Genomic DNA, 16,422 nt, shown 5'->3' on the forward strand with positions numbered 1-16,422 from the left:
TAACAGTATCTAAGTCACAGGAATTAGAATGAACCACTTCACACAGCAAGCGCTTTGCAAGTGTTGGTGAAATAAATAAATCCATAGTGCCAGGTTGCACGATGTATATTTCTTAGCTGGAAAACTAGAAATATTTTCTTCCCAACAATTTGCCATCAGTCAAAAATGGTCAATCTTTTCCCCTTCCAAGGACAGAATAGTCTTGGAACAACACATCTCACCAGTCTCAGGCGCTTGATGATTGGGTAGCGTAGAGATGGGGTCACCCAGGATCACCCCAACACTCAGGGAGGATTTGGCAAAGCCAGGCTCAAAGCCCTTCTGGAGCATGCTTCCCTCTCCACATTCTCAGCTGCTGGCAGCAGCTGTGCATACAGTCATCCAGGAACAGACCCCGCACAGAGAAATTCCTGCTATTTGCGAGGGGGGAGTTTCAGAAAGGGGTCCTAATCATTCTTTCTTACCCACTGTGAAGGTCCTAGAGCAGCACCTGTCCTGGCCCTGCAGAAAGTTTAAATGGGGAATCGAAATGTAATTTTTAAGGGCATACACTGGAGAAGAGCAGGATGACAATGACAGTGGCAGTGACAACTGATATGTATTGATGAGCAGACTCTGCTCTGCGGCTCTCTCTAGATTAACCTGTAATCCTTCAGGTGGTACTGTACTGACCCACCAGGCTTGGGGTGGGGAAGAACAAACCGAGTCCCTGAGCAGACAGGTGAATACTCACCTAGGGACCGATGGAAAGTGGCAGAGAGGATTTGAACCAGGCTTTCTGGTTCGAGGTCCAATTCTCCATCCTGTGCATGCTCTCTCTGAGCCTGAATTATGTGGATGAGGTCTGTGGGCCAGGAAGCAAGGAGCAAATGGGAGATGGGGCTGTGACTGATGACAGCCCTTGATGACATCCCTCAGGGGATGCTATGGTTAAGTCAATCTAAGTGAAGCCAGTCTCAAAGGCTGAACCAGAACAAATCACAAACAAAGCTCCTTCATGAACTTTTGCTGAAGTATATAATTTGTGCCCATAATAAAGATCCAAGTTCATAAAAGATTCATACCACAGCACTTAACCTTTCATCTTTGTATAAAAAATGTAAGGCAGAGCAGATTTGAAGTTGTTTTTCACTTATGCACTAGCAGTGCAATAAACTCAATCATGCTTTCTTGAAAAATACAAAACATGCTTTTTCTTATTCACTCTCATATTATGCCAGTTTCTCCTTACAGAATATCACATTGACAAAGATGTACATTCCGTATTACTGCTCTCCCGCAGGGGCCTATGAATTGAGTCTTACTGAAAATATTTTCTGAAATGTTTTCTTACAGCTAGGAAAACAAAAAATATACAGGATCAGATTCTATCAGAAATTGGTAATTTTGGTACCAGAAGAATACACTGGGGCTCAGCCTCATCTAACAATACCAGCCTGTTCAGCTCCTGGTATTTTTCTAATTGGAAAGAAAAAGATCTGTAAAATCAGCTTACTTTGACCCTAGCCTTGCCCACATCATGATGACCTTTGGCCCACCGTTCCAAGGAACTAATGTAGGCAGGCGCTACGTCCTGGACCAGGGGCTAAGCATTCTTAGATATCCACTGCAGGGAGATGACAGAGAGGCGGCGGCACTGCACAGAGGTGAGAATTCCAAACCTCAAACTCAGTTTCGGCCAGCTGTGTGTGCCTGCCTTGTAGAGTAACTGCGGGATGAACACATGCAGCACACTAAGAGCCACGCAGCTAGCCTCAGCTCAGGTTTGCATCTTGGAGAGACTATGGCGAAACCCGCCAGGATGGACATCTTTCTAAGGATGGACAACTTAGCCAAGGTTCCTAACAAGCCAGTTAAGAGGGTAGCCCAGAATTCTGCAGACACAGATTTCTTCTCTTGGGCTACTTTGCTCTTTCCTCCCTGAGTTCACAGGAGCAGCCTTGGCAGAAGGTGATAGTTGGTGGCAGGGGTGAGGGGTTGGGTGGCAATGGTGTTTTTGGTCCCTCTTCCCTACAAAATTCAAGATGGGAAAACTGGCATCCTCACCCCCAAATGCCCCGCCACGAGGGATGGGTTGTATGGGCTGTTCAAGAGCGGCTTCCTAGGAATACGGTATCTTAGAACTCCAAGAATTAATACAAAAGGAATAAACCAATAAGACAGTCCATCTTGAAACTTCTCCTTTTAAGTCAATGATATGAAAACACTTATTTCAAAACAAGACTCTGTACTGTCATATTCTGATTTTGCCAACATTGGGATTTTTAGTTTTTGCACACATTGGATGCATGTGTTCATACATACATATATATGTATACATACATGCATGCATTTGTATTTGATTTAATAAAAATAGTTTAAAGTAGCCAGTGGAAACATTCCAGCCAGTCCTTCCAGATCTTTTTGTAAACTCTAAGAGGCTCCTCAAAGCGCCATCTTTTGAAACCTGCTGGAGCTAGCCCATTGCCAGTCAGAAGCCCCACAAGAGGTCTGAAGGCTTGATTAAGAGAGCCAAAGGCTCATCCCTTAGTAGAAAGGCAACGTGACACCTATTCCATCCGTGATTGTCATTTAGCCAAACATCCTCCCCACTTTGGAGCAAAAGTGCCTCTGCCTGGCTTTTACAAAATTTAATATACAGTAATTTAGCGTTGTGTTTCAGATTCCCTTTATCAGCTAAACCATTAGCACAGAAAACTTGCCACACAGAAATCTGGCTGGCGGCTGATGTTTTGCGTGTCGCGGCGCTGCGGCCCTGGCATGCACAGCGCTGAGGCAGCCGGCAAGCCTGCCCGCACATCTGTGAGCGCCGCGCAGCTCGGCCGGGCCCGCCTGTTTCCACTCGGCTCGTCTGCTTTCCCGTGGGCAAGAGCCCTCCCACTCTTAGGTCAGCAGACAATACAGGCTCATCTGCAAAGGACCGGCGAGCCTGGGTGTGGTCACCGGCAGAGGGAAGCTTGCGTCCTCGGCTGTAGAAAACCAGGAGCCACACCCTGGGCGGGGAACCCCACTACCGCTTCTCCCCAATATAACCCTAAACCTACCAGCCCGGACAGCTCCCCCAAGGAAGCACAGCAGTCCGCTAGACTTGGGCAGTCTCCAGAGACAAAGCCGGCTGCTCCGGAGCCTGCTCTGTAGCCAGAAGACACCCAGTTTCTGGGACTCTAGTGGCGCCCCAAGCTCTGCGCCACTAACCGCTGCGCATCTCAGCCGCTGGCTAACAGCCAGGAGGCACCAAAAGGGCGGGGGGATCCGTGCCAGGGCTCCAGAGCCCGCGGGAAGGTGAGACTCCCCTCGGGATTTGGGGGGCCCCCACGCAAACCCCAAGGAGCCAGCAACGCCCTAGGGTTTCTCAACGAGCGCTTTCTGCACCAGAACACTGCACACTTGAATTCTGGGGGGCCCTGCTTCGACGTCCAGCGGACATCGGGGCCGGCTATTGTTCTCCGGGTCTCCGGGGTGGGAGACGCCCCCATTCCGCCTCCCCGGCAGCATCTGCCGCTGGGCAAAGCCTTCCAGCTCCGCGAGAACAGGGCGTGCCGGGGGGCGCTGCGGATCCCCACAAAATCCCCCCCAATCTCTGCGGGCTCATTCCAAGCTAGGAAACAAAGCTCCTCGCGGGGCAGCCTCGCCCCGTCCCGATTCCGCCATCCTGGGTCCTTCGCCCGACCCCAGGACCGCGCCCTGCCGGCCACGCCAGCGTCCTCAGGCTGGAGATCTGCTGGGCGGCCCGCCCTCCCCAGCGGGGGACCCCCTTCCCCGGCGGACCCCACCTCGCGCAGCGGCGGCCTCCTCCCCCTCTGGCCTGCCCTTTCCAACCCAGACGGCCTCCACCGCGCTCCCCTCCTCCCCATCCCTCGGCGGCCTGGCCTCGCCCCGCGCCACCTGCACCTCGCCCCTTCCCTCTCCACGCAGGCGCGCCCCCTTCCCTTCCCCACACCAACCCGGCCCCCGCCGCCCCCACCCCAGCCTCCAGCACGCACCTGTCCCCACCCAGCTCCCTAGCCTGGCCCATCTTTGCTGCTGCCCTTCCTGGCTTCTCTGCGGCCCAGACCGGCCCCCTCCCCGGCCCCGGGCGTCGACGGCCTGCTTCGCGCGCTCAGATGGATGCTGCGGGGCGGCTCTCGCGTGGGGGCTCTGTCGGCGCAGGCGGCGAGGCCCGGGCAGCAGCGGGCGGTCTCTGGGGCTCTGGGGCTCGGGCAGGTGCCTCGCAGGCAGCTGGGGCGGCCTCTGCAGGCGTCCACTTCGCAGACCACCACCCGGGCGGGTCCAGGCTGGGCAGCTCCCAGCCCGGGGCGACACGGACAGAGGATGCGTAACGAACGGCGGGGTGGGGACTTGGGACGCGGCACGACCGGCCCAGCCTTCCCGCCACTCACTGCACGTCGGCGATCGAGGGAAAGGCGCCCACCGTGTGCCCGGCGTGAGTCCTTGCAAGCCAGCTGCCCGCTCACGCGGGTAATAGCGAATCCCGAGAGCACACACTGTACGCCCCGGCACCTCACGGGGCTCTCAGGGCGCACAGAGGACCCGACCTGCGCCCCAGTGTAGCCCAGCTGCCGTCCCCAGTCCCAACCACGCCTCCCGCCACGTCCTTTGCCTTCGGGCTCCTAGGCGCACCCCATCCTCCCCTTTTGTGCGCACCCTCAGGGAGGCCCGGGTCGGCGGATTTCCCAGCCCCGGGAACGTAAAGCCCACAGCCCCCTCCGTCACCCACTCGTCCGGGACGCTGCGGCTGCGAGGGTCCGTCTGTGGCTCGGTCCCGAGTCTCGCCGCGGCGTGGGAGCTCCGGGTGCTCGGGGCGGCGGCGGCTGCACGCGCGCTCGCTCGGGGCCGCCTTGGCGCGCTTGCCGCGGGAGTCGGGGGTGGCGCGCGGGGGAGGGGACGCGGTGGGGGCTGGGCGCGGCCGCAGCCAATCACGGCCGGGTGCTCCTCCCCGCGCTCCCCACCTCGCGCCGCAGGTTAAGGGGAGGCGGGGTCAGGCTGCGCCCCGCGTCCTCGGCGCCGCGAGCGGCGGCCACTCGGCGACTACAAATCCCGACAGGCGCCTCTGCGCGGCCGGGGTCCGAGCGGGGCAGAGGGCGCGGCCCCGGGCCCGGCCACTCGGCGTGCCTGCGGGTTTCCATGGTGACCGGAGACCTTCACAAAGCCCGCGCTGGGCCGCGCCGCAGCCCGGGTCCCCTGGGAAAGCTGCGGGCGGGTCCCGGGGACGCACGTCCCCCCAGGCGGAGCCCCACCCGGGCGCGGAAACAATGCCCGGCTGCCCTGGCCGCGGGGCTCGGCTGCGGCAAAACCGCTCCCCCGCGGACGGCCTCCTGCCTCTCGCGGCGGCCCCTCGGAGCTCTCCAATCTCCGGGTCAGTCTTTGGATGGCAGCGGTTTTGCCTGGCGCTGCGACGCGACCTCTCAGGCCCACGCCGCCTGTCGTATTTCTGGTGTCTCCATTCAAAGGATGGTGAAACCTGTAGAAATGGTGTGTAACCCAGTTTACATTCGCTTCGTCTTTTTCCTTCATCTTTTAAATGCGATGGTAATTTAACAGCTCCCTCTTCCCCCCCAAATCCCCAAGATCAGTGATTGCCCTGTTTGCACTGAGCCTCCCTCCAAAGGCGCAGCGAAGCGTCGAAACACAGCATCTTAACCCGCAACCCCGTGCTGGAGCCCCGGGGAACCCTAAAGACGCTGCAGAAGCCTCTGCAGACCCCGGGCTCCCCCGGGTGGGGATGAGGGCTCGGCCGCCCGGGTCACGGCCTGGTGTTTGTTCTCTCTGCGAGCGGCTGGGCGGGTGGTGCTGGTGGTGCTGGTGAAGCAGGCCAGGCTGGCGTTTGCGGAATGCAGTTCTGGGGTACCCCATCGAGCCTCCCACTTCTGGGCGGAAGACGATTTCCCTGCGCTCCCTTCGTCCTCGGCGTAGTAAGTTTATTCTGGTGGCCTTCGAATGAGCATGGGGTCTCCCCACAGCACCCCACAGCCCCCCACAGCAACTCGGGAGAGCCCGGGATGTGGCTGTGAAAACTGTTCCATACTGGGGCATTGCTGATGGAATCTCTGGCCAAGCTTTGCCCGAGCAGAGATTTAAGCAAAATACATCCGGCCTTGGGGAGGTGGAGTGGAGCCCGGCGTCTGCGCTGGGCTGCGAGTGTCTGGCGCGCGGGCGGCCACGCGCGTGCCTTGTGCTCTTTTTGCCTTAGGCGGAGAGAGCCTCCTAGCGGCAGTAAGCATTGTCTGCAGCGTTTAGCGGACCTCAATCTATTTAGGCCTCTGCGCTCAGGTTAGAAGCAGAGGTCGCCGCGAAGTCGTCTATAAGTCAGGGACATTGATGGAAGTCATACCCACACTGGCAGTTGCAAATGTCCTTAGTAGCGGGACGTTTGCATAGTTGATTTTAAATCTGTTTCTCTTGAGAAGCAGAGCACAAAGCTTGGAGTCACATCCCTGGATTGGAATCCTGGTTCCTTCTGGCTCCTTAAAAAAGCGAACCGTTCCATCTGAGCATTAGCCCGTCTCCCACCACCCACCTCCCGAGGACACGAGAGTCCTAATACGTTCTTTTAGCTTAGCTGTGATCATTTTGTGGAGAAATATGTATAAAGGGGACAGCCCACTGTCTGGCATATAGAATACACACTTAAATGTATTCATTCAACAAAAATGGTTGTTGAATTGTATGAAGGAGGTAATGTGACATTCCTTACAATAATAAAAGTGCAACGTTATGATTTTTTATTATAAGGCTCATATGACCAGGTAGATAAAGTAGGATAAAGATTCAGATAAGAGAAATTGATCCAGGACAGAGGGTCAGGGAGTGGGGGACCAGGATTTGGATTTCACTTGGATATTGATTTGATTGGCAGCCATAAGCAGAGGTCTGAGGTTTGAAGATGACAGAAGAAAAGCTTGTGTTGGGGGGCTGAGGATTTAGCTCAGCGGCATAAGTGCCTGCTTTGCAAGCGTGTGGTTGTGAGTTCGATCCCTGGTACCGGTAAAAATACAAAAAAAAAAAAAAAAAAAAAAAAAAAAAAAAGAAGAAGAAGAAGAAAAAGAAAAGCTTGTGGTCAGGCAGCCTAGGAATGTTTGGGAGACAATGGAGGCACTCACTGTGGCCCAGAAATCAGGAGGCAGTGGGAAGAGAGGGAATAGCAGGGCAGGCAGGTTGAGCACAAGCTTGTGATCATCCTGCCTCAGTCTTCCAGAGTGCTGGGATTACAGGTATGTGCTACTATCAGTGGCTACACTAGGTGTTCTGTAACACATCATTTAAGCTTTACAACTCCTCCTAGCAGATAGCATCTCGTTATTTTACAGGTGAGGAAATCCAAAGTGAGAATACGTAACTAGCCATGAAAATCACCCTGCTTGGAGACATCTTTCAGATCCACAGCGGAGCATCTGTGTGCCAGCACACCCTCCCTCCATTTTGCTCCAGAGAGGTTGATTCCAGTGCAGAGATGGCTGTCCTGATTGGACCAGCTCCCGGGGAGCCTCTCACCAAGCCACTACCCCCGACAAGGTCTTTCTCTGTAGTTTCAACAGGTGTCTCCACTGGGTACCTGCTGGAAAAGGGATTCTCCATCCATCTGGGGAGCTCCATGTTAAGTTTCTCCCCATCCCCTCTCTTTCCACCTTTCTGGACCTTGATACTTCTCAGTGACAACCCTGTGAAATCTACTGAGCCAAAAGAAGTTGTGAGCCAGCTGTCTGTGACCGTTCTATATCCCAGTCACTACCACAGAGCAGGAGGCCCAAAAAGGACAAGAAAGACAAACAGACTTTGGGAGAGGGAGAAAGGACTCAGAAGCACAAAGAAACTGTAACAACATAGAGATGGGGTGGGCGTGGCTAACCCTGAGTTCATCTCCAGCACCAAAAACCAAACGCAACCAACCAGGCACAGTCCATGGAGATCATCAGAGGTGCTGAACTGCAAAGTGGGGGAAAGAGCCACAGACCTCATGTCCCCAGCCTGACACAGGGCAGAAGACCTGGGGAGGGTGGGGATAGATGCTGGAGCTGAGACCGTTAAAGGAAATTCCCATGGCTTATCACTACCCCGGAAATGCAGATACATTCTCCCCAAATTTAAATGATTTCTCCAGGCCGAGGAATGCCTTTATGTATTTATTTTTCTGCTTTTATTTTTAAATTTCAAAGTTCAATTTTGAAGTAAAAGTGTCTCCTCTTGGAACCAAAATGGTTCCCAGAGGAATTGCTTGGTGATTCCAGCTGCCCAAGCCCCATCGCAGAAATTTACAGCTTTGAATTTGCATTTCTTTCACACACGCATATAGAGACTCTTTAAAAAAGGAACCTAGAAATTACACGGTCTCACAATGCCAACATTATACAGATGAGGATAATGAGGAGTTGTTGTATGCTTTTTTTTCTCCCTTAACAAAAATTCATTTGAGGCTTAGCAAGAATAATAATGAAAGCAAGAAACACAACTCTTATAAACAATCACCTTCAGAGAACAAAGGGGTTACTTTAAGAGCCAAATCGTTAATCATCTCTTTTCCCACCTGTCACACCCACAGTACAATGCTATATTAAACTTCTACCAGTGTGAGGAGCTGAGATCTGCAAGAAGCCCCTCAGCCCGACTCCCAAATTGAGTTTTTATTTATAAACTGAATTCAAAGAAATAAAGTGGTAAGAGAGACCCTTACCACCTTTACTTAATTTCTTTCTGGTACTCTTTTATGAAGCCAGCATTTTTCCTCTTTAGTTATCAGCGCTTCTCTTAGTAAGAATCAAGGCTATCTGGCCATAATGGCGCACACTGTAATCCGGAACACTGGGGAGGCTGAAGCAAGAGGGTTACGAGTTTGAGCCCAGCCTGAGCAATTTAGGGCCTTAGCAAGACACTGTCTCCAAAAAGCAGGGGTGGGGTGAACTACAGCTATGAAGCTCAGTGTTGATGGCCCTGGGTTTGATCTCTAGTGCCATAAACAGACAAATACATAAGTGAAATAAAGAATTAGGGGGCTGGGGATTTAGCTCAGCGGCATAAGCACCTGCCTTGCGAGCAGGCAGTCATGAGCTTGATCCCCAGTACTGATAAAAAGAAAGAAAAAACAAACAACAGAAAGAATTAAAGCTAGTGCGTATCCCTAGTTACTGAGAAGGCTGAGGTAACAGTTATGTAAGCACAGGAATTTGGGGTCAATCTGGGTACCACATATTAAAAAGAAATTGAAAACAAAAAAGGAAGCAAAAGACCTACAGCTGGTGCTTTTTTCTTCTTCAGTATTTCCTGCATGGTTTATATACATTATTCATTTACCCCACAGCACAGCCACTGTATGTCTGGAAAGATGTCACAACTTCTACTTTATGGAAGAGGAAAGCAAGACAGCACAGGCCAGCAGTTTCCCCACCCTGACAAAACTCAAAGGAGCAAGCCGAGCCCTTTACGTTTGCCTTTTCCCCAAACTGCTATGTTCTCTATCTCTTTTTTTTTTTAAATTGGTACCAGGGATCCAACTCACGACCACCTGCCTGCAAGGCAGGTGCTTATGCCGCTGAGCTAACTCCCCAGCCCCAACTGCTATGCTCTCTTAAGTTCATATTGTAATTTTCAGCTGGGGCCACCCCTATCCAGCTTGGTGACTTGGTTGAATTTGATTCTTCACTTTGAGGTTTAAAGCCTCTCGGGAGTGTTCTGTAAGGTCCCCAGGGGAGCAGGGGTCCTGTGCTTCCCTCAGGGGACAGCAGGCAAGTGCCTGCACACATTGGAGAGGGGCTCACTTACCCCACAACCCTTTCTTTTCCACGGGCGATCATGATCTTTAGTTTTGCTCTTTCAAGGATCAAAAAAGGAAGGAAAAGTTCCAGCCATTGGCAAGGTGGGCCAATTTTTTTTTTTTTTTTTTGTCTTTTTTTCATTTTTATCGGTACCAGGGATCGAACTCACGACTGCCTGCTTGCAAGGCAGGCGCTTATGCCGCTGAGCTAAATCCCCGGCCCCTGGTGGGCCAATTTTTGATGCTTTCCAGGATCACTCACTCAGCTATGGAAACTTAGCAGGTTATGAGCTTTCCCATGCCTCCACTTCCAAGAAGACAGCTCAGTGCCTTCCCAGAAACCGGCTGTGGGAGGGAAGAAGGTAATGCACTAAGGGTACCAGTCAGAAGGCAATACGTGCTCAGTGTAAATCAGTGATTTATAATGAACAATGTAACTCTGACAAGGTAAAGTCCATGCAACCAAAATGCAACTACTTGGGTGTGGTGGTGATGAGGAGTAAATAATTCATAATGTTCTAGTAAATGTTCAAAAGTTATTAGTAATTATAATTTTGTCTTAGTCACTTTCCTATCACTGGGACAAAATACCCAATATCTACGATTTAAGAGGAGATGTTTATTTGGCTCACGGTTTCAGAGGGTTCCGTCCATGATTAGCTGACTCCAAGGCAAAAATGGCACGGTAGAAGTGTGTGACAGGAGGAAGCTGTTCAACCCATGGCAGCCAGCAAGCAGAGCGATGGAGGAGGAGCCAAGAACAAAAATTCACCTCTTCGGGTCACTTCCACAGTGATCCATCTCCTCCAGTCAGGCCCTATTTCCTAATACTACATCTGTCTGTGAAGTCATTAATGAATTAATCCACTGGTGACGTTTGTACCCCGTGATCCACTCATCTTCCAAAAGCCTCGCTTCTGAACATATAAATCTTTGGGGAAACATTTTGATTCTAAACTATAACAAATTACAGTATCATTGTCTGTTCAGTGAAACACATCATTGAAGTCTGAAACTACTGTAGACAAGTCACGGTCATGGTCATGACAGAAATAAAAGTATGCTATTTAGCTTTATCATACCAAGTGGAAATTACCTCTGAGCAATTGGCCATTCCCTGCTAGGAGTCTTGACCACCATACTTTCCAGGTACTCAGCTAGAGTTCCTGGCAAGATCTGGTAACTGTCCAGGAGTTCTGGCTGAAGTCCTTCAAATATGGTTTGGAGGTTTTATTTTCTGTGTCCAGAATCCAAACAGGCTCCCACCTTCCTCCTCCTCCTACTCTTCTCTGGCATGGACACCATGACCTAAGATAGTTATGCTTCTCATTCAGTGTGCCCTGCTCCCCAAAGAAGGCCAGGCCACTCCTAGCCAGGGATTCTCTCACTAAGACAATGAAAATGATGATCAGTGCCCCAAAATGGGGCTTTTGCCCCCAAGGACCTTGAGTGCCAGAATCAGGAGAGGGACAAGCGTGGTATGTCCTGTATCCTTCTCTACATTCTTCTTTAGGAGGACAGTCTACTCTTGGGAAGCTACAATTTAGGTCTTCCTTGAGATGTGTCAGCAAATGTTCTGCCATCTAGGTAAAGTGTCTGAAGATCAATGACTTAGGACACCCCATTGAATGAGGTGATTTTAGGAAACAGCCCAACCATTTACTGAACTGGATGTGAAATCTATCATTGTGATTTGATCGGAGGCCTAAGGAGCCACCATACAAAATGTGAGGCTGATCAGCACCTGAGGCCTGAGGACCATGGGATGGGTGTGGTTTGTACGGCCTGCGGTCCTCCTGGACTCAGGTGTAAAGAATTAAGAAGATTAGTAAAAATGCTTCCAGACAAATAGTGCTGTAACTGTCTGGAAATCCTGATTTAAATTTCAAACTGCTTTGAGATAGAGAAGGAAGCTCATCACTTGTTTGAAAAACCTCATTTTTTTTCCTTTCTTTTCTGGTGCTAGAGATGGAACCTGAGGCCCCACAAATGCGAGGCAAGTGTTCTGCTGCTGTGAGCTTGGAATCCTCTGCCTTGATTTTGTAAGGAAGAAAATAGCCATCCGCTTGTGAAAAAGTCAGAATTCTGCAATTTGTTGGCCTGGGAAACCCTGAGAGGGAAAACTTGGTTCTGTATTTCAAAGTCCTTAGAATGGCTGCAGGGATTGATTGGTAGTTTGGTCATAAATTTGTATATGTAACTTAATAGTTGTGGGTGCTTTTTTTTCTATATTTCTTTGAGAGATGAAAGTTCTAGAGCTTCTGACTTTATCTTCTCAGAAGTCCTCAGAAGATTGAGACAAAAATAACATAGAAAAAAGCCCAAATGTCCAGTGCCGATTATTAGGTATTGTCCTTAGTGTAAATGAGAAAAAACAACTTAGAAATTATTACACTGTGAAGAGAAGCAGCTCTAAGGATGAGACCTAATCTCATGTGTGGAATGCTTTATTCACCTAACGAATCTTATGCTACTATGCAACTCTTAGCTAGATTCCTGCTGAAGAATAGGACACCCTGTCCTACCACCGGCAGGAGCAGATGGAGTTCACACTATAAAATCCCACTGGTCACTTGCCCTCCTAAGAAAACCCAATCCTGTGTAAGTTAGGACAGCGTATCTACTGTGTCTAATTCAGTTTAGTTCCTGGACCAGCATGGCCAAAGATTTGTCCCTGCGAGCAATGACCAGGAAGCACCAGTCATGCAGCCTTCAAAGGTAAATATGATGTCTTCATCTTCTTAAAATTGGATTTTGTTTTTTGTTTTGCTGTTGCACTATTGGGATTAAGCTTGGGGCCAAATGCCTGCTACTCAAGCACTGTATCCCTGAGCTGTGCCCTCAGCTCTTCTAAAACTTTATTTTGAGACAAGGCCTTACTAAATTGCCCAGGCTGGCCTTGAACTTGTGATCAGGTTTGGCCCTCTCCCATCCCTCAAGTAGCTGGGATTCTTTATTTAGCCCTCCAGCCCACATCTTTTTAGTGTTTTACTTAAAGAAAGAGTCCTCATAATACATGCTTTAATTGTTCTGTAATTTTTTTTCTCCAGAAAATATAGATGGGATTTAGGAAAGATGATTCTTTATTATGTTCAGTTAAGTAAACATTTACGGAGGTTGTGATAGCAAGAACCATATAAAATGTAAAAATTATTAAGATATCGTTCTTGACCTCAGGGAACTCAAGACCTTTTGGAGGGACAAAGACCTTTTAGAGGAGACAAACTAGGCCATGGGATATAAAAGAAGTATAAAGGAAAGGCCATGCAGAGGCTGCACACACAAAAAGATGTGGCTAGAAATCTAGCAGATTGTAAACATCAGCTGTGAATGATGGGTCTGCAGTTTTTTCCCCTTCTGGTTTTCCGATTCTTCCAAAAAAAAAAAATCCACAGGTATTACTTTTACAGAATCAACATAATTTGCTTTAGAACTGTTTTAGATTTGTAAAATAAATTAGGCAGATACCCTACAGAGCTCCCATATTTAGCCTGTACTTCAGCAAGGGCTAAAGGAACAGGAAGGAGAGAAAAAAAAGGACCTTTTACTCAGCTGCCCTGAGAGGCCCTCCCTTCTCAGGAGGCCCTGGGGTCCAGGTCAGCTCCAGGTGAGGATAGCCCCGGGGCACTTGGCGTGATGTGACATCAAGATTTGCTCACAGCAAGTAAAATTCAGGTTAGCAGCAATGCGGGCTTCTCAGAATTACATTTATTGATCTTTCTTTGTCTTTTAAGCATACTTTGAACCTGAACTTAGCTATGTGATCTTTTGGACAATGAGAATAGACAGGATACGTGTGAGCTGAGGTTAATAAAGCACTTGAGCCTGGATTTGCTGTTGTGATGTCCCAGGGGACCCTGGCACAGTCGCCTTAGGAGCAAGCACAGGCCAGGCTGCTGGGGGTGGCCTCACAACGGGGCTGACGCCAGGTGCATCTCACACACACAGCTGCGCCGACCTGACCCAGCCCAGAGGGTCTCCCCAGCGACGCAGGCTGGCCTCGAACTCAGTGACCCTCCCGTCTTTGCTTGGGATTACAGGTGAGCACCATGACATCGGCCTCTTTTTATTGTAGAAACAGAGTGAATCTCTGTGGAAAATTAGACGGGACAAATAAAGGAACATCAACACACCCTCCAAAATTCTAATATCCAGAGGGAGTGTTCTGGCATTGTATCTCTCCAAGTTTTTTAATAAGTTTTTTTCAGAAGCAAAGGACATTAGCCAGGTGTGGTGACTCACGCCTGTAATCCTGGCACTTGGGAAGCTGAGGCAGAAGGATCACTATGAGTTGGAGGCCAGCCTGGGCTGCATGGTGAGCTTAAGACTCTGTCTCAAGCGAGAGACAGAGACAGAGACAAAGATAGAGGTCATGTTTAAAATGGCCTTCTGTGTTAATTAATGTCATTTTTTGTCAGAAAAATTGCAAAAGCCTTTTAAATAGGCAAGATAACCACTGAGTACCCCTCGGTAGAAATGCTACTGACTGACTCCTGTCGCCCTGGGCAGTAAGGGGCCCCCTAACCACACCAACTACTCAGAACAGGATTACTCTGAAGACTCAGATGTGCCCTGGGTTTCAAAGACGCAGCACAAAAACCTAAAACCCAGAATGTAAAAGGCACCGTTATTTCTATGTTGATTCTGTGTTGAAATGATACCATATTGGATACATAGGTTTAAATAAAATGTATTATTAAAATTAAGTTTTGAAGATCAGGATTGGAAGGATAAGATCAAGATCCAGAGGAGGCCGGAGCCTGTGGGCACCAGGAGATGGTGACACCGAGACAGGGTGATGGGGGACCCGGCAGATCCATTCTTGCACTTAAAACCTGAAGGCTTGGGCCTCACAAGGCTTATTTTAGGGAACAAGGATCTTTAAAGATGTCTAGAAAAGCCCACAGCACTAACGGGGTGGAGGGCATTGCAGCAGCAGTGCCAGAGGCCTCCGTCAGAGAATGAGGCGCCCAAGCTGTCCACGGAGCTCATGTCACACTGGAGCACCCCAGGAGCCACCCTCTCTCTGCTCATTGGCATCCTGACCTTGGGAAAGCTTTTCAGGGATGAAAACACCTGCACCCCGCTGTAGTGGGGACAGGACCCTCTGCACCCCCTGAGCAGCTCTTTGAGAGAGCTCCCTTTTTGTCACCACTGTGAGTAACTGGGATGCCCTTCGCCGGGAGGGACAGACTCACGCCTTGGTGCTCCGAGCTGCCCTTTCTGTACGATCTCCCTCTCTGATTCGCGACAGAAGAGTGATCATGCTTTCTATTTGGGAACTGTGGTATTGGATTGGGTCACTCTATTAGGAAGGTTTGGTCTGAGCCTGTTAAAAATACAATTCTAGATTTTCAATATACAATCAATTCAAGGATGCCAAGACCGAAATTTGCCAGGCACCTGTCAGGTTAAAATGCCAAGGAAGACTTCAGTCCTAAAACCTTTGGATCATATGATGTTCTTAGGGTTGTGCTGACCTGTTTGGCTTAAAGGGGAGGGCTGTAGGATGTATGTAATTCCTTTGGTGTGTACACTTATCAAAGTTTATTTCCTCATTAAAACTCTCCCTAGGAAAAAAATAAAATAAAATTAATTTTGGGTTGGTGATGTAGCTCAGTGGTATAGCCCTTCGCTGGCATGTACAAGGCCCTGGATTTGATCTCCAGTATTGGACAAAAGTAATTTTAAACCAGTGCCTGTAGTCCCAGCATAGGGGGGCAGGAGGCAGGGGGATCACACATGTTAGACAGGGCCCCACCAGGGCCTCACACATGTTAGACAGGTGCTATGTCAGGGAACCAAACCCTTCGCCTGCGTCTTTTGACTTCAAAAAAATGTACACTTCCATTTGTGGCCTGCCTTATATCTCTACTGTGACTTCTAGAGGACTTTTCCTAGGTCTTTGTCTGATTCTAAGGGACCTACATCATTCATTGTCTTTGAATATTTTGCAGTTCTGTCCATAAAGAAATTAACTGTATCTTTTTGACACAGGGCTTCACTATGCATTTCAGACTGGCCTTGAACACACTTTGTAGCCCAGGCTGCCCTTCAACTCGCAGCAATCCTCCTGCCTCAGCCTTCCGCGTGCTGAGATTAAAGGAATACACCACCACGCTCAGCCCAAAATATTAACTGTGGAAGAAGGATGTGGTAATGTAGATGATTCCCATCTATAGGAAAGCAAATAGGTTTGGGCTGGTAAAGCTGTTATTGGTTTCTATCCAGGAGAAGAAGCCAGTTTTACTCCTATTAGCAAGGTTTTTCTAACGTAGTTGACTTTTGGATTCCTCTCTGAAAATAATTTTTGTTATGGACTCCCTCCTTAAGACAGATCATCATTTAATGGCCCTAGAAGTCCCTCCACGGCAACCAGGGAAACCACCTAACTCAGCCAGGTGACTATTGCCAGAGAGGCTCCCCTGAGGGTTTCTTAAATATAGCCTTGTGTTTTTCTGGGTCTTCACTGTGACCTCAGGGTGGCAACTGGACTTTATTTAGCTTGTCTATTTAGAACAGTGTTAGTTTTCCATCCCTGTGACAAAAAACCTGAGTAAAATAATTTAAAAAGAGAAAAAGTTTATTCTGGCTCATGCTTCAGAGGTTCCTGTCGACGGTCACTTGGCTCTGCAAGTGGTGCGTGCCCAGGGTGGAGCGGAACTTCATGACAGAGA

At 49.6% G+C, this 16,422-nt stretch overlaps 1 protein-coding gene across 3 annotated transcripts in view; it reads right to left on the reverse strand.

Moving 5' to 3' along the window:
- Dpysl5 (dihydropyrimidinase like 5) overlaps window positions 1-4,876 on the reverse strand; it is a 79,555-nt gene extending 74,679 nt beyond the window's left edge. Inside the window, exon 1 of one of the 3 annotated variants that reach the window (XM_063231105.1) lies at window positions 4,718-4,876. Coding sequence is in view for 1 of the 3 variants with exons in the window: in XM_063231101.1 (XP_063087171.1) it covers window positions 3,984-4,015 (32 nt within the window). In the remaining 2 variants the exon portion in view is untranslated. Of the gene's footprint in view, window positions 1-3,983; window positions 4,306-4,411; window positions 4,557-4,717 lie in introns of those variants that run through there. The other 2 variants (XM_063231107.1, XM_063231101.1) reach the window with 2 other exon arrangements.
- Between the last annotated feature and the right edge of the window lie 11,546 nt (window positions 4,877-16,422).

Source organism: Cavia porcellus, unplaced genomic scaffold (genome assembly GCF_034190915.1).
Source record: "Cavia porcellus strain 051 isolate PalLab524CR breed Dunkin Hartley unplaced genomic scaffold, mCavPor4.1 scaffold_1, whole genome shotgun sequence".
Taxonomy (NCBI): domain Eukaryota; kingdom Metazoa; phylum Chordata; class Mammalia; order Rodentia; family Caviidae; genus Cavia; species Cavia porcellus.